Genomic DNA, 25,780 nt, shown 5'->3' with positions numbered 1-25,780 from the left:
AAACCTTGTACTTTTCAAACAAATGGTTGTCTCTTCTTAAAAACCTCCAATGTTGGAGCACCCACAACTTCTGGAGGCAAGTCATTCCACTAATTAATTATTCTAACTGTATATCAGAAAAACTGCAACTTGCCTATGCAGATGAAGAAAGTTCAGTTAACTAATGATAATCACTTCTAAAATTAGGCTGTTAGTGATTTCAGCCCCCTGCAATCATTCAAGTACTATTAGAACTAAATTTGCAGGATTACTTTTGATTTATTTATTAACTGTAATCTGATCAGTGTCATCTCTTAGTGACCATATAGATTTTATTCCTGATGATCTGTCCCTAACCTAATCCTTTAGATCTTCCACTGGTGCACCCATTGCTACTGTAACTAAATCCATCTCCCTAGCTACTGGATTTCTTTTTCTATCTTTCCCAGCATTAGACCCTTTTCCAAAGAACTAGGTCTTCAAGCAATGGGTCTGAAGTCAAATAATTTGAATCTAATCATTTGAGAGAAAACTCAACTGTTGAGTGGTTCAATGATCTATTTCTTGGCTATGCATGATATTTCCAGGAGCCTTCTCCAGAACCAATTTTCAAAAGGGTCAATACTCTTTCCATGCTGCTTCTTCTACTGGGATTGGGTTACTCATGGGATCATCTCTCCCTGGTTGTTATCTACCTGTCCTATTAGATGGAAATCAGGAAGAACATTGCTGTCAAAGCTATACAAATCAAAACATAAATGACACTAGTAATTAACTTTAAAATTATCTGATTTTTTTAAATAAAATGAACAAAATAGAAGAGCCTAGAAATGTAAAATAGGAAATTATTCTTGCTCTGATTTTAATACAAACTCAATTATTAATTCATTTTACAAAGAATTTAATTATCATTAGTGTCCCTGAAATAGAGAGAAAAGTGCACTCATCAACTTTCGGCTAGACTACATATTGATATACCAACTGACATCTTCATCTCGAGGGAACTATGTCCTGTCATCATTGTCATTATGTCAGTGGTGTCAAATCAAAATCACTTTGGAAATATAGGTTTAAATGTCTGTTTATTGGATTCCAGTCTTGAAGATACAGAGGAAAAAAAGGTGCCCCATTAACGTCACAGCAGTTGAATCGGTAATCCTACTAACCTCACATGTTACACATGGGAAATTTTAATATGAGTCAGATACAAGCCCCTATAGCAATAATAATAAGCACACAATAGGTTTTTTTCAGAAAACAGGTATAAAATTTGAGTATCTAAAGCTTAATCAGCAGGCAACTAGAAAGAATATAAACCACTAAGTACATCTATAAATTACCTAGTTGTTTTTTTCTTTCTTTTTTGCTATAAGCTTTTGATTAGAGGCAAATTAACATGAGCCTAAACCTCTTTTATTTCAAATCATGGTTTACACAGCCAAGTTCAAGTGCTTTCTAAACAGTCTATCTAATATACACATCCTGCTCAACTAGTTTAATGCTGAATAGTAACTATGTGTTGCTACCAAAGCTTTATAAAAATGTATGCATAACAATACATGGAAACCTCAGCAGTACATTTTTTTAAAAGGCCAAACAGACTTTAAAAGTATTTACCTTAAGCTTTACTAAGAGATTTGTTTTACTTAGAGATTTTAAAGTATGTACATTCCTAGGACTCTTAACATCTGAAAACGTTTCCTAGCAACCTGAGCATCAATGTACTCCAAATCATCCATTTTAAAAGATATATTATTAAGGATCTGAGGATACATCAGTGTGATAATTTCTTCCAGAATAAGTTTTTAAACAACAAAGAAAGTTTGCCCATCATACTTTTAATACTAAATGATACAACCTTGTCATTGCATTGTTACATTGCTTTAAGGATTGTTACAAGTGCTTCATTAACCTAGTTAACCCTTGAAGAAGGTTTTCCCCAAGCAAATGTATATCCTTTCAATTATAACTAAAAGAGAGCTATTATTTATAAAGCAGTCTAATATTACTTAATGTGCCAATTTTGATTTCCCATCTCCCAAATGAAGCTTTCATATAGGAGACCAAGTATCGTAAATTAGCTTCTAATTTATTTTAGACCATACTTAAGGCACTAATATATTACTAATGTAGGCTTACTGATTAAAACATATGACCTATATGTGTAGGGATGGGAGCGGGTGAATTTTCTTTTCAAATTAAGATGGTATTATAATGTATTCACAGGGTATCGAAGTCAAACAAACCTTCTTTCTGATCAACCATGACACTCAAATCATATTCTCAGTGCGGCAACAGTCAACATGAGGTGAGAGTTGTTGGTGTATACTGTCAGTTAATATTTTTAATAATATATAAGCCTTATACGGAAAAACTATAATGTTACCACATCTTCAGGACAATATTTCTTTGGCATAAAAAAAAGTAAGTTTGAACAGCTCAGGTACATATTTAAAAGACTCATAGTACTAACCCATATCAGCACAATTTGCCACCACTTGTTGGAAACATGCTGCCCAATCAGAGGTAACCTTGAGTCCTCAAGACCAATAGTCTTTAATAGATCCATAAGCACCAAGAAGCACCATGTTTCTGGGTGTGCAGCTAACGAGTAGACTAGCTTGGTCGCTTAACAGCGAGACACTGGTGAAGCGGGCACAACAGTGCCTGCATTTTCTGCATCGCATGAGAAAAGCACATCTTCCTTCCTCTGTCCTTACCACTTTCTACAGAGGGACAATCGAGGGCATCCTGTCATGTTGCATTACTGTCCAGTTTGGCAGCATTACTGCTTCGGACAGGAAGCAGTGCAGAGATTGGTGAGGATGGCTGAAAAGATTATTGGCAGTTCACTCCCTTCTATCCAACACACAGCATATAAGAGATGCTTGAGCAGGGTCCGCAGGATTGTCTGGGATACTATACATCCTCTTCACAAGCTGTTTTCCTTGTTACCTTCTGGGAGGAGGCTTCGTGGCATCCTAAGCAGAACATCCAGATTCAGTCAAGTTTTGTTCCATACAGCATTATCTTTGAAAACTATCAAGCTTCCTCTTTCTGCTATGTATTCAAAATGGACAGTGATTAATATTTATATATATTTATGTGGTATATATGTATGTGTGTGTGTATGTGTGTTATGTGTTATGTATGGGTATGGGTAGATATATACTTACTTTCTTTCTAGAGCAGGCAACAGAATTTCATTTTTAAGGTGGGCCAGGTTATCATTTCTTATAGAATTTACTTAAGAAATTTTAAAGTATGTACATTCCTTGGACTCTAACATCTGAAAGCATTTCCTAGCAACCCGAGCATCGATGTACTCCAAATCATCCATTTTAATTCTGGGAGTTGAAGTCTACGAGTCATAAAAGAGCCAAGGTTGCCTACCCCTGTTATGGTCCATGAATTTGTTTAGTTTTCTGTAACAATCAAAGTGTCCATTATCATATCTTGTCATAGTGATTTGCACAAATTAATTAGGATGCATTGTCTAAAGAAATTGTTTTATCTGCTTCAGTTTTCCTCCTTGTATTTTATATCCCTCAACTCTACCCCTTCTCTATTGTCTTTTTTTGAAGCTAAAGTTTCATAGGAAACTAATAACTTTGGCTGCCTTTTTCTGCATTTCTTCCAATTCTCTTGCATCCTTCAAATAGGAAAACTAAAACTACATTGTACCCTAGATGAGGATACACCATAGATTTGTATAAGGGCATTACAATGTTAAAAAAAAAATTATTCACACAACTTCCTACTGCTTATGTGGATGCAATGTGCCTTTGTCAAGGCTGCTAGCCAGATAGTCATTGTACTATGGTATATACTTTGACTCCAAGATCTTTTTCCTGATTATAATAGATAGTGCCATCTATTTGAAGTTAGGGATTGTTTGGGCCCCAATATGTATCACTTTATACTAAGTGATATACAATTGAATTGAACTTAAACTCATCTAGTTTAAATAAATCCTTCTGGAGCTCTTCACAATCACATTTGGTTTTTAGCAGCCTAAAAATCCACCAAAGTTGGTCAGCTCCACTTGGTCTCTATGTGAGAAACATTCATGACAAAATAGAAAAGCACTAGGACAGGCTGATCCTTAAAGAACACCATTTATTTCTTCTTTCCACTGGGAAAAAATCACTTATTGCTATTCTATTTTTAATCAGTTAACAGTCTATGAACAGAACAGCTCACTTAACCTATGGCAGCTAACTTTATTCCAGAGCCTTTGATAATAAACTTGTTATAGGCTTTAACTATAATATGTCAACAGAATCACCTCCATATATATGCCTACTGACATTCTAAAACTAAATGCTAAAGTTGATGAGACCAGAACTGACCTTTTGCAGAATCAGTGCTGATTTGTCTTCAATAAGGCAATGTCTTCTATATATTGAGATGTTTTTTCTTTTAGTATCATTTCTATCCATTTATCAAGAAAATACATTATTCTGCCTGGTCTATAATTTTCCAGATCCTCCCTGGGTTTATTTTTAAAACTTGGTGTCTCACTGCTATCCTCCCAATGCTCTGGTACAGAGCCTTTTTGGGTGCACCATTGCATAATTTCTTTTCTTTTCTTTCTTTCCTCTTTCTCTTTCTTTCTTTCCTTCTCTTTATTTCTTTCCTCTCTTCCTTCCTTCCTTCCTCCCTCCCTCCCTCCCTCCCTCCCTCCCTTTCCTTCCTTCCTTTCCCCATTCATCTCAGTAAATGACTCCAGAGGCTTATAGGTCAGTGATCCACAGACATCATTAGGGTCCAATACACTCCAGTGCCTGCTTTCCCTGTGGCTCCATCATTTGTTCTCATTTGCAATCAAGTATTCTAATCCTCCTCTCGGTTTAGAAACTTTAGGCATTGATGTAGAAATTATAAAATATGTCCTTTTCAAATGTTGAGGGCATAGGGCGTTTTCAGCGGGGGGGGGTGTTGTTTCCTTTTCATCTCTTGACTGACATGACCACTCATTAACCCACTTCCAATGTTAATCCTACCTCTTATAGGAGATCCTATAATATTTACATCCTTTTACTTGAGATACTGCCCAGTACCTGCCAGCTTTCCTTCAGGGATCAGTTTAAAAGCTGCTGTTAAATGTGCAAACAGTCTCTCCTTTACAAGTTCCGTTTGTCCAAATTATTCCCTGGTATCTATCAGTTCTAAACTTTTTCATCTGCCATCACCATTTCATTCACACTCTGAGTATGCCTATGATCAACCTGTCTAGTTGGCCCTATGTGTGACAAAGGCAGCATTTCTGAAAATGCTACCTTAACAATCTGTCACAATATGACAGGGCTCTTTTCGAACTAGAGTTGTTATTTTGCCCTGAAAAGTGGAAATTGACAAAGAAAAACAAGATGATGGAGGCTTTTATACTTTTTTTTTACTATTTACAGGGAGACTACTTACAAGTATTCACAATGTATCCTGATGTTCACCTAATCCCAGAGACTACTTGTCCCTTTAGCTCTTCCACAAGCTGCTTTGTTTTTCTCTCCTCTTTTTATTCAAAAAAACTTCCCATTTTAATCCACCTCCCTACTGCTTCCCTCTTGGGAGGAAGGCCTCCCAGGATCTTTTACCCAGTCCTTTCCAAGAGAGCAGGACTTTGTCACCAACAGCAGATTTCCTTCTTGGGTCTTGGATGAAGCTACCATCTGCAGCCAGCCTGGTTCCACCTTTCTTTCCTGGATCTTTGGTGGAGCTATGGTTCCTCTGGGTCTTCATTTCCCTCCTTCCAGGAAGCCATCCACTTGAACAACTACTCCATATATTTACTTTCTCTCTTCAGTTTTTGTCTGCAGCCATTCAGTACACTTTTTTTCCTCTCCTCTCCTGCTCTCTCTCTCCAATTTTTACTCAGACTAGCAGCATGTCCTCCAGCAATTAAGGAGAAGGGTGTTTCACCACCCCACACCTATATATCAGGCTGGGCCAATGGGGCTGGGGTCTCAATATTTCACCCCACCAGTCCTGGCTAAAGCCAGGTCATCTCATCAGCCCTTGTGATAGCACAACTACCATTCCAAGCCAAAAGTGATCTGTTTCTTTTCCCCCTTTTACTTGCTCCAATAGCTGGTTCACATCAGCAGAACAGCAGCCATGTCAGGTCATTAAAACCCATAGGCCACATAGTCTTGAACTTCCTTTTGCTATCTAGCAGCCTAAATGTGGCTTCCAGAATTGATTGTCTAGATTTCCCATTGTCACTGATGCTAGCACAGACCCCTGAACTATCTAGCAGTTTATCTAAATGGCACATGACATCCACAACCTCATAGCAACCTACACCCAACACAAACTCATTTGTCTGCATTTTTAATTGTGGAATCAGAGTTGCTTGAACTGCAAGATGAGCAGCAAATAAATTTGATAAATAAAATAAAATAAGTAAAAATAAATAATCAACATCCAAAAGCATTTTATTCCCCTGAGAACTATATGAATTTATCATCCAAGGACTGGAACCTTCCTATGACAACATCTCCATTATCCTGAAGGGTTCTTCATTCTCCACTGTAGCAAAGGAGTTATCCTGAAAATCAGGCAAAGCTATCACATTTCTTGTATCATCTCTAGTGCAGTCAATCTTGGCTTAAAAAGAACAGATTTACTTCCTGACAAGCCAGAAGCTCATGGCACTGAGCACAAACACATAATCTATGCCAAACAGGCAGAGAGTTGTACATTTTGCACTTTATGCAATGAATAGGAAATTATCTCTTCCTCTATCGACTCTCTGCCTTCAGATTATTTATTGTTACTAGATGTGTGTTCTTCTTCTTTAAAGTTGGATTTAAGAGATAGTTTTTGTTAGACTATGGAAATCAAAACAGATATGTGGTGATTCTTCCAACTAGGTTTCTTTATTGTTCTACACCTACAGACAAAATCTTGCCAAACTGAAGCAGATTATTACCTAAATGAAGCTACATTTTAGAAACAATTAGGGAGGGGCTGTCTTCACCCTCTTTCTCTCACACACAAACTATCTGAGCCGATTTGCCTCTTATTCCTCTAAAATGTGCTCCCTCTCTCCTGGGAATCCATACTACATTTCATCAGTTTTACATTATACTTTATGTAATATACCAGGAGCACCAGTAGTTAAACCTGACAGATGAGACAGGCAGTCAATGTATTTTTCCTCCTGCTATTTTCTCTTGCAAAATTTTGTGATAAGGGCTGCCCTCCAATTCACCTGCTCTAGTCGTGAGTTCTAAACAGCATCACCTCTTTCTGAAGACTGTTGGCTGGGATCAAAATTAAATGGAGTAATTTGCTATAATTTTTAGTGGAAAACACAAATGTATTTTGTTTGCTTCAAACAAAAACAAATCCAAAATGCTTCATTCATTTCTATGACACAATTCTGCCCATACTACATTCTTCAATTATTAAAATGATTAAAAATATTCAACACAACTCCACACCACCATTGTATATTCATAATATAAGATACTGTATTACAAACTATTTATATCGCACTGATCTTTATAATGTGGATGTGGATCCTTCTAGACCAGGGGTGTCAAACTCGCCATGTCATGTGACATGTTGTGATGTATCGTGACTCTTTTCCCCCTTGCCAGAGCTGGAATGGGCACGGCTTCTGTGTGATTCATCTGGTCCGCAGGCCGGCATTTGACACACCTGTTCTAGACCTTTAATAATTTTTAATGTATATGCTTAAAGTCTGAATGAACATCTCAAAAGGTAGCAACTGAGTTTAGCTGAACTCAAAAAATTGAACACTCAGATTTATTAATATTTGAGGGGTCCTTGGTATTCTCTGAGCTTGGTTGTTTTCTTGCAGACGTTTCATTACCTAAATTAGGTAACATCATCAGACTAGCACTGATGATGAGAGCATAAAGGACTCCTCATGTCAACTCTGAGCTACAAATATTCTTCTTTATCAATTACTCCATTCCAAAAAGTCACACGCACATAGGTGTGAGGAGTTAGCTGCAACAATTTTACAAGCAGAGATGTCTATGAAACTAATAGCTCTGTACTAATTAATAAAATCTTCCTTTTGTTATTCTTCCTTTTTTTTTTCAAAATAGAAGTGCAGCATTCTTCATTATTATTAAGGAGAGCTATGTCAGTGTGTTATGTCTCAATATTATAGCAACTTTTACTGATGAATGGGAAAAAGCATTTCTTCTTTGGTTAGACAGGACCAGTAAATTGTCCCAGGACTAAAGGCTAGACCAGTGATGGCAAACATTTTAGAGACCGAGTGCCCAAAAACCGCCCCTGCTCTGCCTCCTGCCCTGCCTGCTCCACCCCCACCTGCCCCTTGCCCGACCCGCCCACAGGGCCATGCACTGCCTCCATGGCCCACCACAGCAGATCGCCCAGGCAGCCATGTAGTACCATGGCAGCCATGCCCTCTGCACGCTGCCTGGTTATGTCCTTGGCTGTGCTGCTCCATACAGGCTGTACCCAGGGGCGACTCTCCTCCAGGAGGGCTGCTGGTGAGGAGGGGGCTGTGGGGGGAGGCAAGGCTGCACGACGACACATGTGCCCACAGAGAGGGCTCCGAGTGCCACCTCTGACATGCGTGCCATTGGTTCGCCACCACTGGGCTAGACTAGCATATAAGAACAGTATTTCAGAAGGCAGTAACAGCAAATTGCTATCTTAATTCAGCCAAATAAATTCTATGGAATTTATGTGAAATCACCAGGAAACAAGCTCAAAATAAGAGAGAATTTCATTATTTTCTTTGAAAAGACAGCTAGGAAACAGATGTAAAACAGTAATAATATAATGGTATGAAAATCACAGATGTAAGACTTCCATAATTGTTTAGCATGCTGAGTCTCGTTGTTTCTTATCCAAATTAGACATCTAAACGATACTGCCCATTAAGAATCACCATGGAACATGATTTGCAAAACCAAGGAAGAGCTATCAACCTGTCTTTCTTTTCTTAGGGAGGCTTCTCATAGACTCTTCAAAACTGTCATTTGTTTTTTCACTTGTTATTCAACGTGTGGTTTCTCTTTGTCATTTCTATTTTTTCCCACTGCTAAAATGGCAATATTTATTTTTCTAACTAGGTTCATATGCTTCTCCAATTATTAATTTGAATGATTTACCCTCTATAATAGGATTAAAACTTATTTACCGTAACAATATAATCAGTTATCTAAGCTGTGCAGAACAACCAAATAAACAAAGGCAGAGCATTCGTCCTACAGAATGAATATTTACTGTTACAAAGATGATTTTCACTTATTGCAAAGAGATACATTCTTGGTTATAGCCCAATATACTGCACAACAAGGACAATAAGAATAAGCTGAGGTCTTTGCTTTTACTAAAAGTGCAAATGTAGCAAAGGAGGAATTCTGGGAAATGTAGAAAAAAGAGAGGAAAAGGACCACCAGCAACAAGGTAGATGGACTCAGTTATGGCGGTGCTGTGTGCACCATTGACAGACTTGAAAAGAACAAGTCAAGGCTAGATGGTCATGAAGGAAAATTTATCTAGGTGGTTGCTAGGAGTGGAAAACTACTTGACACATAATCAATCAGTAGCAAGTTTCAAGAATTGCTACGTGCATTACGCAGAAAAGATGTAGTATTTGGAACATTAACAATGAAGAAAGAAGAGAACTTGGAAAATTGAACTGAGCAAGCACAATTATGCAGAGTTAATAAAGATATTATATATTGGAAAGGTAATTCTTTATCCATTGTCAACATTTGCTTCAAGGAATGTAAATGTATACTGTGTGCCTGAAGATGGACAACTCTGGAATCAAACTGATGGTATAATAAGAAACAAAATTGGGGGGAAAGCCATTCAGCCAACCAAAATACTTCCAGGCGCAGCAAAACAAACCATGAATTACTGATATCATATACAGCAGGGGTCCCCGACCCCTGGTCCATGGACCAGTACTGGGCCACAGCATGACAGCAACCGGTCTGCACAAAAAAAACCCATCCGTGGGATGTAGGCAGCACACAAAACCTCGCCCCCTCCGGTCTGTGGAAAAACCTCTCTCCACGGAACAGGTTCCTAGTGCCCAAAAGGTTGGGGACCTCTGATATACAGGCATTAGATTTAAAAAAAGAACAACAAAACTTTACATGGATGACATAGTGTCAGAATTTAAGTGTAATATAAGATACAGAATCAATACTTTTAACTCTAGCAAAAGAGAACCTGTAGGGGCAGGTGATGAGATAAAAGATAAACGAATCAAGCAGGAAAAAAAATGGTAAAAAAAGAGAGACCCAAACAGCTTGAAATCAAGAGAAGACAGTGGATGAAAGCCATAGTCGAACAGGAAGCATAATAATTGAAGGTAAGCTTTCCAGTAAAAAGGGACAAAGCATACCATCTTAATGGAAAATGTCAACAGAGAAAAATAACAAGAAAAGGAAAATCGCTAAGGCGATTACAGATAAGGTCATTCAAGAGCACTACTGGCACAAATCTGAAAGAAACAATGAAGTTACAAGAACATACATACAAAAACCTACAGAAACATAGAAACTATTTATAAATGGGATTATACAATAAAAGAAATATTTGTGGAGAGAAAATATTTTCTGGAACTGACTCTGTTAGAAAGTGGAGAACAAGAAGCAATAAACCACTTGTCAAGCAAAAATGCCCAGGCACAGATGAAATACCAGTGATAGTAGATACATGAGAGGGGAGGGAAAGGGAAGGGAAGGGAGGGAAACACTAAATAAAAGTGCTGCTTGTGATTCAGTTTCTCTCATGACTTTTTAACTTTATCCAGTTTGAATTGTGACAGAATGGTGTAAAAAATAAATCACAGAAAGGAAACTGAAGCTAAACCTAAGTCAGATGCATTCCTGTTCTGGTGTGGTAATCATGGGCTGAAGTATCACTCTGGGTACCACATTTCCAGAAAAAGTGATAAATTAGAACAGATTAAGAATATGGCAATGATGACTTTACAGGGATCTGAGGGCATGCTCTATAAGGACAGTCAGAAGGAAAGAAGATATTTGTATGTATGTATGTATGTATGTATGTATTAACTTTATAGATTAAGAAGAGACATTATATCAGCATTCAAGTACATTACAGGGTGCCATGGAGAAGACAGAATATTTTCCATTGCTACAGAAACTAAAACCATAAATAATGGATATAGGTTGCTACCTATTTAAATATAAGGTATATATAAATATATCATTTAAATATAAGGAAACACTTTCTGATAATAAGATATATACAACAGTGGAGTAGCCTACGTAGGGGCACTGTGGGTCCGCCATCTGTAAAGGTTTTTAAGAAGAAAATTGAATTGTTTAATAAACTTTTCAGTACATGAATGACTCAAGGATGATGGACAACACTTTGATTTGGTGGTGGGGAAATGCCATTAGGATAGCTGTCAGCATAGATAAGCATAGAAATAAAAAGAGAAACGAATGTACAATGCTTCCTGTAATGGGTAAAAGTCTTCAGTACATGTGATTTTAAAAAAAGCCTTAAAAACTCCATAAAAAGTGACAAAATATCTTTATCGTCTATAGCGTAAAATTCAATAAAACCATTAATTTTCTTTATCTGCCTGCAGAGAAATGCCATTTGAATGCTTAAAGGTAGATGCAATTGAATATCTTACCTCTGAATTTTTTAGGAGGACTGTTAAGATCACCTGTTTCTGGTTGTACAACACATCGGTCATCAACAAGTCTGCAATAAGCAAAAATGGAAAAGAGAATTAACATTTCAATCACCAAACTAGTATTTTTCAGACACCAATTTAAGATCTCTTTGAAGAAGGAAAGAAAAATAAGTCATCCAAGATTAAGTTAGAAAAGCAGCTGAACTATCTGGCTTTTCCTGGACACTACATTCTATCGTTCTTATTTTCATTTGTGTTCCTCAAACAGAATAGAATAGAATAGAATAGAATAGAATAGAATAGAATAGAATAGAATAGAATAGAATAGAATAGAATAGAATAGAGCTGGAAGGGACCTTGGAGATCTTCTAGTCCAGCCACCTGCTCAAGCAGGAGAACCTATACCATCTTAGACAGGCGATTGTCTAGTTTCTTCTTAAAAATTTCCAGTGCTGGAGCACCCACTGTTTCCCTTCTCATACCAAAATCTAATATTCTAATTACAAATCTTATCTTTCTAGTTATGATAATACTTCTATTTCTAGCAATTATCTATTCTCTACCACATTCAAACATCTAGTTAATAATATAATATCCCATCTAATGGATCAAAACCTCTATTTTCTTCAGTTTTACTCTAGCTTTTTTCCTTTGTCAACTAACTTTCCAGGTTAATGCATTTGAATCATCAAGTAATTTTTCCTCTATTTTTGTGTATATTGTTTGGACTAAGAAAGACCATTTGATTAAAGTATTTTTGGAAGAACAAACCCATTGATGTTCATTAAACAGCCTCCCTCCTTCTCCAATTCCCCACAGTTCTCCTAACAGTTCTATCTTCCATTCAATCAGTTCTTCTTCCTTTTCCTCAAATATGTTTTGAATTCTTGATTGGTAAGGTGTAGATAACCTTTATTGTCATTTTTTTCCTGTGGATACAATGGCACACATTAAAAATGAAATTTAGTTGCTTCCTCTCAAAGTGTACACATACATAATACATATTTAAAACATACTATATACAACATATTTATAGACCTACTCCCTTACACATAAGTAACATATAAATATTAATCACTGTCTATCTTGAATACATAATGGAAGGAGGAAGCTTTAGGGTTCACAAGGTTAATACTATATGGAACAAAGCTGTAACTGAATCTGGATGTTCTGCTTCGGATACCATGGGAACTCTGTGTAAGCCAGCAATGATCACTGATGAGTGGCACAAGTCTACAGGCAGAAGGTAATTTGCATAATTACATGTTTAAGGAAGAGAAGGACTAGAGGTGACATGATGGCAGTGTTCCAATATCTCAGGGGTTGCCACAAGCAATTCGCCAAAGCACCTGAGGACAGGACAAGAAGCAATGGATGGAAACAAAGAGAGAAGCAACCTAGAACTAAGGAGAAATTTCCTGACAGTTAGAACAATTAATCAGTGGAACAACTTGCCTCCAGAAGTTGTGGGTGTTCCAACACTGGAAGTTTTTAAAAGAGATTAGACAACCATTTGTCTGAAATAGTATAGGGTTTCCTGCCTGAGCAGAGGGTTGGACTAGAAGACCTTCAAGGTCCCTTCCAATTCAGTGATGAGATGATGATGATCTTATCAAAAACTATAAACCATCATCATCCTGTAGAAACAAACTGAGTCAGGATAAGTGCGGTACTAGAAAGTAATAAAAGTTTAAAAAGACAAGACAGTGAAATAAATTACTGATAGCAAAATGACCAGTTATAACCAGAAACATTTATGCAAGTGACTATAGGAGGTATTGGCTTAAATGCCCCCTTTTTAACATATTATTATGCTAAACAGCTTTTCCTTCAAAGTACATACAAATTATATATATATATTCAATGATACTGGTAAAAATGCGACTCCCGGGCATAATTATTAATAAAACAAATAAAACACGATCACCGGGAGGGTTTGAAGTAAGAATACTTTACTAAAAATATACTTTACTTATGCTAAAAAGTTGCCAAGCTTTCGTTGGGGGAAACTTCCCAACATCGTCAGGGCTAAAAAGGCTGTTTCAACAAAGGTGGTTTAAGTAGGTTCAGGTAACGTCTGCGCACGGCTTTTAGACCGCGTCACTGGCCCTGATTGACCAGCTGGTAATCGAGATGTGTCTGTAACGTTTTGTTCTTTTCTTCGAATTCCCTTCCCTATCCCTCCGCTGTTGGTTTCCAGAGGCGTTAGTAACCTTGCATCTCCTCCTCTTCCGATGGTGCTGATACCTGTCATATCGGAGGGAGGGTTCAATCTAATGTTTTCCTGTGTCTTACTATGGGGATGGGGCTCCACCAACTGTAGGTTAATGCCCCTTTCTTGTTGCATACTTCTCTCCTCTTCTGCCATAACAACAGTTCTTATCTGGGTATAGTGTATTTCAATGTCCGTGTCTTTATCTCCCACCCCAGTCTTCTTTGTGTCCGTTCCCTTTCGTTGTTTAATATTCAAACCGGATCCTTCCCATTCCTGTCGGTGGGGGGTCGTTAATGTTTGGGCATATTCTCCGCTCCTGTTGCTTTCCCTTTTACTAATCGAGCGGGTTATCATTCCATGTTTTCTCTCCCCTCTCCATGTGGGACGTTCCTCCTCATCGTTATGGGCGATCACAAGCTCCAGAATTTTACCGTTGGATCCTTTAGATGTTCCGGCTCCACTGTTGCCACCTCTTCCCTCGTGGGGAGATGTGAGCTTCACATGATATTGTTGGGAGGTGCGTAGATCATCCACACCGGGAGCCCTCTCCCTTCCTTCCTCCGTGCGTGGGGGGTTCGCAGTCCGGGTTCCTGCGTCCGCTTGCTGCAGTGGGAAATTCTCTCGCTGAATGAACTGGCGTTGGTCACATGGTAGAGGAGTGTTGGTGGTGTGGTTGTTCACGCCCGCATGCAAATGCTCCTGACGGCGAGGGGGTGCAGTTCCTTGTCCGTAGCGCCGTGGGTGTTGACTCAATCTTTTACGGTGTGGTGAATGATGATTTGAATCCCATTTCCACAGCGCTTGTTGTGCTGGATGTAAGTCGATATGGCGATTGACTGAGCTGTCATTTGAGAACCAGGCCTCTTTCAGTAGCCGGCCTCCCTTCGTGGCATCACTAGCTATGATACGAGTGTTAATAAAGTCAAACTGATGGCCCTCCTGCGCCATGTGCATCCAAAGTTGTGAATGCTGCTCGCCTTGTTTTATGGCCAGTTGATGTTCATGAAGACGAGTCTTCAGGCATTTGGCTGTTTCCCCTACATAGTTGCCTTGGCAGTTCCTACAGCTGATTTTATAGACAACAGATGATTTCTCCATAGGAGGTAGGGGGTCTTTTGGGCGCATGACTTTAGACTGTACAGTTTGATTCGGTTTGTGAGCCACCTCTATTCCATGGGGGGCCAGTAATCTGGCTGTGGCCTCTGAAATATTGTTAATATATGGGAGGGAGATGCGTGTTTTTTGCAAGGAGGGTTCCTCTCCACGTTGATTGGCTCGGGAATGAATTGTTGCGCTATGCCGTTTGATGAATCTTAATGGATAACCATTATAACGGCATATGCGAAAGAGAGTCTCCTCTCTTCATTCTTATACTCATCCGTACTGCAGTGGGAGTCAACGTGCTTAAATAACGTTTTAATGCAGCTGATTTTATGGGAAACTGGATGGTTACTCTGATAATGGAGGATCCTGTCCGTGTGGGTCGATTTACGGAATACTTTTGTATGTAGGGATCCATCCAGTTGGCAATGGATAGATACATCCAATAAAGCGAGGGTATTATGTTTTTCCTCTTCCACGGTAAATTTTATATCAGAGTAGATGGAATTCAATCCTCCCATAAATGCAGCCACATGTTGTTTCTTGACAACAGCGAACGTGTCGTCCATGTACCTCACCCAAAACTTGGATTGGTATAAAGCCATAGCCTTATGTTCGAGTTGTTGAAGGACCACCTCAGCCACAATACTAGAGATGGGGGAGCCCATCGGAGTTCCCTTTATCTGTTCATAGATGGAACCCTGAAATGTAAAATAAGTGACGCAGTCTAAAAGCCGTGCGCAGATGTTACCTGAACCTACTTAAACCACCTTTGTTGAAACGGCCTTTTTAGCCCTGACGATGTTGGGGAGTTTCCCCCAACGAAAGCTTGGCAACTTTTTAGCATAAGTAAAGTATATTTTTAGTAAAGTAAAGTATTTTTAGTAAAGTATTCTTATTTCAAACCCTCCCGGTGATCGTGTTTTATTTGTTTTATATATATATATATATATATATATATATATATATATATATATATATATATATATATATATATATATATATATTAGTCAAATAGTAATGATCACCAAGAGAGTATCTATAAAAATAGAATTTTAATCCACCGAGCTTTCGTCAAACACAATTGACATCGTCAGGGTTAAAAGGTAAGCGCCGGGGGAGAGTCTTATATACAGCTGTTTAGTGTTATTTAGTAGCCCACAAACCCACCCAAACCATACGAGCTAAGGTGATGCGCCCCAAAGATCAGCTCCCCACCGCCGAGAGATCAGCCATAGTTTATAAAATCAACTGTGCGGATTGCCAGAGTAATTACATAGGCGAGACCTCGAAAAGACTTAAGACCCGTCTACATGAGCATAGGCTAGCCATCAGACGGGGTGAACAACACTCCCAGATTTGGGCTCATGCAGTAGAATACGGCCATCGTTTTGATTTTGAGAATGCCCAAATCTTGGCTAACGATATCACAAAAAGAGGCCGCTTATTAAAAGAGGCATGGTTCTCAGAAACTGAATCCATCAATAGGCGTGTGGATTTGTGTGCAGCACACCAGGCTCTGAAAATATGGAATGCTGGTAGCCGCATTAACCGGGAGAGGGGACCTAATCAAAAGACTTACAACCCAGAAGACATCGCCCGATCCCCCTCCTCATGTAATTACATTAATGGAGCCCCCACTGATGGCCCCCCCTTCCTGGAACAACTACAGACCAGTCCTGGCAGACAACTGCGGACGGATTCGCCACGATCCGTAGAGAACGGAACAGCACGGAGATGGAATGGAAATGGATGGGGATTCGAGAAACTGGAAGAAAAACGGAATACAACCAGGTCCGATAGAGATGAGGAGAACGACGATGAACCCCCCCATGAGGAGGCTACCAGACACAGCATGACAACTCGATCGCAATCCAGCAGGAGAATGCACCCCCCTTTGACACTCCCAGCACAAAGTTATGGGATGAAACAGCGACTACAATTAAAGGGGAAGAGCACCGTATGGAGTGGGAATGGAGAACCAAGGACGGACGGTAATGTTGCCCACCGGCAACGGATGGAACAACGAGCCACTGACAATAGGACAACGACAAAAAACATCTTGACGGTGCGCAAGACAGAGCGTGTGGGAACGAACAGCGGACCGTACAGGGGAACCCAGGGGAAGAAGGAGGGGAGGAGGAATAATATGGGCGGGGGTTATGAATCTAGGGCACAATTCCGGGAGATGGATAAACAAGACCAAAATAGCCGTGAGGCTTGTAAGGATACTGAAAGTGATAATGGCCCACCCCCACTCGTAGAGGGAAGTCGTATGTGGGATGGTGGTGGGGGGGAGGCTATGAGCAAGGAAGGCAAAAAGATCTGGACTCCCAACTCTGAAACAACTTATGACAGAATGCAGACTAGTAATGTGGGATGTAGGCTGGAGATCCAACCCGATCAGCTGGGGCCTATGACACGCTCCAGGAGCCGGAAGCAGACACTAAACAGCTGTATATAAGACTCTCCCCCGGCGCTTACCTTTTAACCCTGACGATGTCAATTGTGTTTGACGAAAGCTCGGTGGATTAAAATTCTATTTTTATAGATACTCTCTTGGTGATCATTACTATTTGACTAACATGAATATTCCCAAGAGTCATGTTTTTGTTTTTATTTCCATATATATATATATATATATATATATATATATATATATATATATATATATATATATATATATATATGCGTTTAAGAAAACTAAAAACATGAACCCTGGGAATGTTCATGATAGGAAATAAAATGATCACCAGGGTGATAAAAACTATAAAATTTATTAAAAAGCGCCTAGCTTTCGCCGTCACCTGCCGGCATCCTCAGGGCTAGTGCGCCAGGGAGTGAGAGAGTCATTTTTATAGGTGTAGTGAAGTCTGCGCACGACTCCTCGACCTCGTCATCGGGCCTGAATAGAGTGACTGCGCACGGCTGGTCTGTTCCTTTCTATTCATTTCAACCGCACGTTCATCTTCCTCCATCCTTCTTTCCCTCAGTCTTGGGGTGGATGGGCAAATGTCTTTATGATTGCAACAGTCTCTATGCTTTAACTCTTTTCCCTCGGGAGTAGATGGTAATACACATTTCATGTTTATTTTACAGTCCTCCTTCGTTCCGTTGTTCTTCTTATGGCAAGTTTTTTGTTGAGTTTTGGTATTTTTACTTCTTATATGGGTGTCATCTAAATGATTTTGTGGGTCCTTTCGGGGTGATTGTGATTCATTAGCGGTTTGGAGCTGGAGGGGGGAGATCGTTCGAATGTGGAGGGGGGGCAGCGGTTCTTCGATCGTCCCTACGTGTGGCCGCTTTGCGCGCGCCGCACCATATTCGGGCAATCCGGAGAGGGCGGCGGCAGGGCCATGCTTTCTCTCTTCCCCCTGGGGTAGATACCATCCAGGTGATCCCACATGCCCCTCCCAGGTCGATGTGGTTCGTCGGCGATCCGGAGCTAGGGGGTAAGCCGTTCGGTCGTGGGCAGAGGGGGGCAGTGGCTCCCCGATCGTCATTACACTCAGTCGTCCGGCACGTCTCCTGCTGCGGGTGATCGGTCCGGGGGGGTAGCGATGAAATCACGATCCGTTCGGTCCTTGCAGCGTCCTTCCTCGGCTTGTCTCCTCCCTCCTGCGTCGTCGGTGGCTGCACGGATCCTCCGGAGCTCTCCGAGATGCGCAAGCAGGGGGGAAGACGGCTTGATCTCCTGAGTTCTTTCTCCTTCCTGCAGTTCCCTCTCCCCTAAATCGGTCCTCCTGATCCGATGGGGGGATCTCTCTTTTCTTTCCGGGATGGCTAACACATTTCCTTCCACATGCGGGTGGATTGCCATATCCAAAGGTCTCCCCCCTCTTCCAACCGCGATGTCTTCCTTAATATTAGTCGCCACACCTCGGGTATCTGTATCCTCCTTGGTGCCATTAAAGTTGTTATTGGGACGTCGGGGGTGCTGTCCTTGATTATTTGTGCTCCACAACCTTAAAGCCATATATGCCGGGCACAGGTCCACATGCCGATTAATAGAATTGTCATCCGAGAGCCATGCCTCCTTGAGTAGGCGGCCCCCCTTGGTATTATCGCTAGCCAATATGCTAACCTCACTGAAATTAAATTTATGGTCTAATTCCGCCATGTATGCCCATATCTGGGAGTGTTGGTCTCCCCTTTTCACTGCTAACCTATGCTCATGGACCCTAGTTTTAATCCGTTTAGCTGTCTCCCCAACATAGTTAGACCGGCAGTCCATGCAGTTGATCTTATAGACGGCTGCCGATCTCTCAATGCTGGGGAGCGGGTCCTTAAGGCGCATTATAGCTGCCCTCAGTGTTTGGTTGGGTCTATGGGCCACTTGTATCTTATGCGGTGCTAAAATCCTTGCAGTGGCCTCTGAGACGTTGTGAATATAGGGAGAGTAACGCGTGTGGTTGCTTGGGGTGTAAGTCTTTGGGGTGTGGGGTCACTCCGGGGTCCAGATGGTTTGTTGAACCGATTGATAAACTTGGCCGGGTACCCATTGTGTTTACACACCCGGAAGAGATAATTTCTCTCCTCCCTCTTGGCTCTGGCAGTGCTGCAATGTGACTCCACTCGCTTAAATAGGGTCCTGACACAGCTGACTTTATGAGCCATGGGGTGATTGCTCTCAAAGTGTAACATCCTGTCTGTACATGTGGGTTTTCGGTATACCTTGGTAGTCAGACATCCGTCCACCTGGCGCTGCACTAACACATCTAAAAACGCTAAACTGCCCTGATGTTCCTCTTCCATGGTGAACTGGATGTCTGGGTATACCGAATTCAGGACGTTCATAAAGCCAGTCTTGTGCCGCTCCTTGATGACCACAAACGTGTCGTCCACATAGCGGGCCCAAAATTTTGGTTGGTATTGGGCCAACGCTATGTGTTCCAATCGCTGGAGCACCACCACACGTAGGGACGATCGAAGAACCGCTGCCCCCCCTCCACATTCGAACGACCTCCCCCCTCCAGCTCCAAACCACTAATGAATCACAATCACCCCGAAAGGACCCACAAAATCATTTAGATGACACCCATATAAGAAGTAAAAATACCAAAACTCAACAAAAAACTTGCCATAGGAAGAACAACGGAACGAAGGAGGACTGTAAAATAAACATGAAATGTGTATTACCATCTACTCCCGAGGGAAAAGAGTTAAAGCATAGAGACTGTTGCAATCATAAAGACATTTGCCCATCCACCCCAAGACTGAGGGAAAGAAGGATGGAGGAAGATGAACGTGCGGTTGAAATGAATAGAAAGGAACAGACCAGCCGTGCGCAGTCACTCTATTCAGGCCCGATGACGAGGTCGAGGAGTCGTGCGCAGACTTCACTACACCTATAAAAATGACTCTCTCACTCCCTGGCGCACTAGCCCTGAGGATGCCGGCAGGTGACGGCGAAAGCTAGGCGCTTTTTAATAAATTTTTATAGTTTTTATCACCCTGGTGATCATTTTATTTCCTATCATGAACATTCCCAGGGTTCATGTTTTTAGTTTTCTTAAACGCGAATATGACAGAGCAGTTTTGCTTAGAGCCAGGAAGTGGGAGAAGTCTGCACGACGCGTATCGGCCAACTACTGCAAACTAACATTCCTCCATAGATCTATCAAGGAAAACTTAACACCAAAATCGTTGAGGAGAAGACCAACGGTGGACTCCTTAGAATGCTGGCGAGCAGTACACCAATTCCAACGACGCACGCTCTACGCATTAATCAATGACCAGCATAGGAGGATACGGCACCTAAAGGCATGGATTCAAGAACACCGAGATTTTTGCAACATGGAATTGAGAAACCAACATTTCATGATGCTAGACCAATATATCCGGCAAACCATGACCCAGATGACTCAGCGCATGACGGAGGTGTTCCTAAAAAGAGTGAACACGCTACGTGAGTCCTGTAATAATACCCTATCGGGAAAAGTGATACACAACCTATCTTCTAAAGTATTAAGCCAGTCACAACTCTCCCTGTTACAGCGAGATACAGGCTATAATCTTACTGACGCTAGCGCACTTGATTTTATAGCAGCGTTAGAGCCTGCTTTGCTCCGCATGGGAGGGGGAGAGGAGACCAAGAACCTAGTCAGGCAACAGGTCACAAGCCTTGTCATGAGCCATAAACGCTACCAAACACTGTCAGCAAGGGAAAAAGTGGCCCTGAGCCAGCTCAGGAAGGATGACACTATTGTCATCCTTCCAGCTGATAAGGGGAGAGCAACGGTTATTCTAGACAAGAGGTGTATGTAAGCAAAGCTCTGGAATTACTTAAAGACAGTGCTGCTTATAGAATAATTAACAAAGATCCCTCCACTATGCTAAAGAACCATACTAACAAACTCCTTGATGCCCTAAAACGCAATGGGAGAATGGGGGAAGACGTATTGAGAAGGGTACGCCCTGGCGATTCAGCGCTTGCCAGGTTTTACGGCTTACCAAAAGTGCATAAACCGGACGTCCCCCTACGCCCCATTGTCGCGTTTAGAGGCACACCCACCTACGAACTAGCCAAGTGGCTGAGCACACGCATCAGCCACTTGACAGATAACAGCAACACCACTGTGAGATCAGTAGAGGAGTTCCTTAGCAAAATCAGAGCCCTGAAGGTGGAAAAAGATGAAATTATGGTCTCCTTTGATGTAGTCTCCCTATTCACTTCCATCCCGCAGGAACTTGCCATTGCGGTCTTAAGGGACCGACTGAATCAGGGAGACCAAGGATTACACCAAGACTCCCTTCGAACGGAAGACCTCATAAAATTAATGGGAGTCTGCCTTAACACTTATTTCACCTTCCAGGGCACAACATACGAACAGATTAAGGGAACTCCCATGGGGTCACCGATCTCCAGTGTGATTGCAGAGGTGGTGCTCCAGCGATTGGAACACATAGCGTTGGCCCAATACCAACCAAAATTTTGGGCCCGCTATGTGGACGACACGTTTGTGGTCATCAAGGAGCGGCACAAGACTGGCTTTATGAACGTCCTGAATTCGGTATACCCAGACATCCAGTTCACCATGGAAGAGGAACATCAGGGCAGTTTAGCGTTTTTAGATGTGTTAGTGCAGCGCCAGGTGGACGGATGTCTGACTACCAAGGTATACCGAAAACCCACGTGTACTGACAGGATGTTACATTTTGAGAGCAATCACCCCATGGCTCATAAAGTCAGCTGTGTCAGGACCCTATTTAAGCGAGTGGAGTCACATTGCAGCACTGCCAGAGCCAAGAGGGAAGAGAGAAATTATCTCTTCCGGGTGTGTAAACACAATGGGTACCCGGCCAAGTTCATCAATCGGTTCAACAAACCATCTGGACCCCGGAGTGACCCTACACCCCAAAGACTTACACCCCAAGCAACCACACGCGTTACTCTCCCCTATATTCACAACGTCTCAGAGGCCACTGCAAGGATTTTAGCACCGCATAAGATACAAGTGGCCCATAGACCCAACCAAACACTGCGGGCAGCTATAATGCGCCCTAAGGACCCGCTCCCCAATATTGAAAGATCGGCAGCCGTCTATAAGATCAACTGCATGGACTGCCGATCTAATTATGTTGGGGAGACAGCTAAACGGATCAAAACCAGGGTCCACGAGCATAGGCTAGCAGTAAAAAGGGGGGACCAACATTCCCAGATATGGGCACACATGGCGGAATTAGACCATAAATTTAATTTCAGTGAGGTAAGCATATTGGCTAGTGATAACACCAAGGGGGGCCGCCTACTTAAGGAGGCATGGCTCTCAGATGACAATTCTATTAATCGGCATGTGGACCTGTGCCCGGCGTATATGGCTTTAAGGTTGTGGAGCACAAATAATCAAGGACAGCACCCCCGACGTCCCAATAACAACTTTAATGGCACCAAGGAGGATACAGATACCCGAGGTGTGGCGACTAATATTAAGGAAGACATCGCGGTTGGAAGAGGGGGGAGACCTTTGGATATGGCAATCCACCCGCATGTGGAAGGAAATGTGTTAGCCATCCCGGAAAGAAAAGAGAGATCCCCCCATCGGATCAGGAGGACCGATTTAGGGGAGAGGGAACTGCAGGAAGGAGAAAGAACTCAGGAGATCAAGCCGTCTTCCCCCCTGCTTGCGCATCTCGGAGAGCTCCGGAGGATCCGTGCAACCACCGACGACGCAGGAGGGAGGAGACAAGCCGAGGAAGGACGCTGCAAGGACCGAACGGATCGTGATTTCATCGCTTACCCCCCCCGGACCGATCACCCGCAGCAGGAGACGTGCCGGACGACTGAGTGTAACGACGATCGGGGAGCCACTGCCCCCCTCTGCCCACGACCGAACGGCTTACCCCCTAGCTCCGGATCGCCGACGAACCACATCTACCTGGGAGGGGCATGTGGGATCACCTGGATGGTATCTACCCCAGGGGGAAGAGAGAAAGCATGGCCCTGCCGCCGCCCTCTCCGGATTGCCCGAATATGGTGCGGCGCGCGCAAAGCGGCCACACGTAGGGACGATCGAAGAACCGCTGCCCCCCCCTCCACATTCGAACGACCTCCCCCCTCCAGCTCCAAACCGCTAATGAATCACAATCACCCCGAAAGGACCCACAAAATCATTTAGATGACACCCATATAAGAAGTAAAAATACCAAAACTCAACAAAAAACTTGCCATAGGAAGAACAACGGAACGAAGGAGGACTGTAAAATAAACATGAAATGTGTATTACCATCTACTCCCGAGGGAAAAAGAGTTAAAGCATAGAGACTGTTGCAATCATAAAGACATTTGCCCATCCACCCCAAGACTGAGGGAAAGAAGGATGGAGGAAGATGAACGTGCGGTTGAAATGAATAGAAAGGAACAGACCAGCCGTGCGCAGTCACTCTATTCAGGCCCGATGACGAGGTCGAGGAGTCGTGCGCAGACTTCACTACACCTATAAAAATGACTCTCTCACTCCCTGGCGCACTAGCCCTGAGGATGCCGGCAGGTGACGGCGAAAGCTAGGCGCTTTTTAATAAATTTTATAGTTTTATTACCCTGGTGATCATTTTATTTCCTATCATATATATATATATATATATATATATATATATATATATATATATATATATATATATTCATGTTTATATATTTATACAGCTTCCAAATATAGAACTTGTAAAAACATCATCATTTGTCATTAAGCCATTACAAAAGCTTCCATACTCTAACTTCTACATCAACAGGGTGTTGAAAAGGCAACCCATTGGCTGTATAGATATACATAAGAAGTGACATGTGTTGACTGATATTAATGTTTGTTAACTCCTAGGAAACCAGATACTGTCTTATCTCAGAGCAAGCTACTTCCTGTAAATAAACATCAGTATAGGTGCACATATTATAAGACTAGAAATAAACTTTGCTTCTGGAAGTAATTTGGGCCAAGTCAAAAGCAAAAGATCCAGCAAGGGAAGGGTGTGTACATACATTTCACTGTTTTTCTAGTTTATTCTAAAAATAGAAAAATAAATCTTATATATTGCTGGCTGGAGACAGTTTGGCAGTAGGTTTATGGTTGCCTCCATGCTTTTAAGTGAAATTTAGCATGGGCTTGGCTATCTCTAACATCTGGTGGGTCTCGTTGTATAAATATGGAAACTTCCATTAGATCATGAGGCTGATCTTTGCTGAGATGAAGAATTTAGTTTATAAGCTACAAGAGACCTCTGTGTTTTGGCTCCCAGGAATTCCTTCTGACTCATTAATGGCAATTCCACTTTGAAATTACATTTATTTATTTAAATAATTGTAAAGCTGCCATCACACATTGCTGGCTGTGGAATTCTGGGAGTTGAAGTCCACATGCCTTAAAACTGTCATGGTTGAGAAACACTGCACTACAGTAACTCTAGACTGCTACCAAAAAAAACCTCAGAAACAATAGATAAAAATACAATTCATAACCCTTATCCAAAAATCCTCATTGAAGCAACCTAAAAGTAAGCAGCTGGGCTTACTCAACCTTTTGGCCCAAATGCTTATTAGAATATTGAGATCTTTAATGACTTGGAAAAGACCAAAAGAGTCAGAACCCATCGGATCTCCAGGACAGGCACAGAGATAGAGAAGGCACAATGTCTATATCATTGTCTAAAGGTAAGACCTGGACCATGCCATCTCTGCTGACTCTGGTGGGAGCCAGAGCAGAGAGGCAATCAGGGTGATTAGGAGGAAGAACTAGGGCAGGGGTCTTCAAACTTGGCCCTTTTATGACTTGTGGATTTCAACTCCCAGAATTCCTCAGCCAGCATGCTGAGGAATGCTGGCTGAGCAAGGGCCAAGTTTGAACTAGGGTCTTAAAATAAAAAAAAATTACATTCCAAGTCACTGCCCAATTGGCTCTTTTACAGGGATGCACTGGGATAATTTATTTTCTTTATACTCCTCAGCTGGATTTCAAATCGATCTTTCTGTTGCAGATTTGCACAGCCAATTTACTTCATTTCAATTCAGTTTTTGACAACCTTATCCTATGATGAAGGAAGTCCCAAACCTCTACTGATTTGCAAAGAGTAAACTTCTGCAATACTTTAGTCTCTGTTGCAAAATAGATTAATTTTAATTTAAAGCTCAGAGCTTGTCATGGTTTAGCTACTTGCTAGATCATTTGTAGCAAACAAAACAAAGAAGACCCCAAACCTCAGTGGGTAGTTATCTTGAAGGAATCATTTGGCTTTCAAAATTTTGAAAGTTTACAACATAGTTTTGTGATCTAAAGCCCAGAAAGAAGTAAAGCTCTGACCTCAGCTCAGCAGTGAAATAAAACATAATTGGCAACTGGAATGACACTGTG

At 41.5% G+C, this 25,780-nt stretch overlaps 1 protein-coding gene across 5 annotated transcripts in view; it reads right to left on the bottom strand.

Annotated features, from left to right (window-relative positions):
- ITPR1 (inositol 1,4,5-trisphosphate receptor type 1) overlaps positions 1–25,780 on the bottom strand; it is a 253,455-nt gene that overhangs the window by 173,609 nt on the left and 54,066 nt on the right. For all 5 annotated transcript variants that reach the window (XM_039334139.1, XM_039334135.1, XM_039334136.1 and 2 more), the window contains exon 3: positions 11,624–11,694. In XM_039334139.1, the coding sequence (XP_039190073.1) occupies positions 11,624–11,694 (71 nt within the window). The remainder of the gene's footprint in view (positions 1–11,623; positions 11,695–25,780) is intronic.

This window comes from Crotalus tigris, unplaced genomic scaffold (assembly GCF_016545835.1).
Source record: "Crotalus tigris isolate CLP2741 ecotype Arizona unplaced genomic scaffold, ASM1654583v1 scf7180000017625.6296891, whole genome shotgun sequence".
NCBI lineage: Eukaryota > Metazoa > Chordata > Lepidosauria > Squamata > Viperidae > Crotalus > Crotalus tigris.
This window is presented reverse-complemented; position numbering and strand designations above follow the sequence as displayed.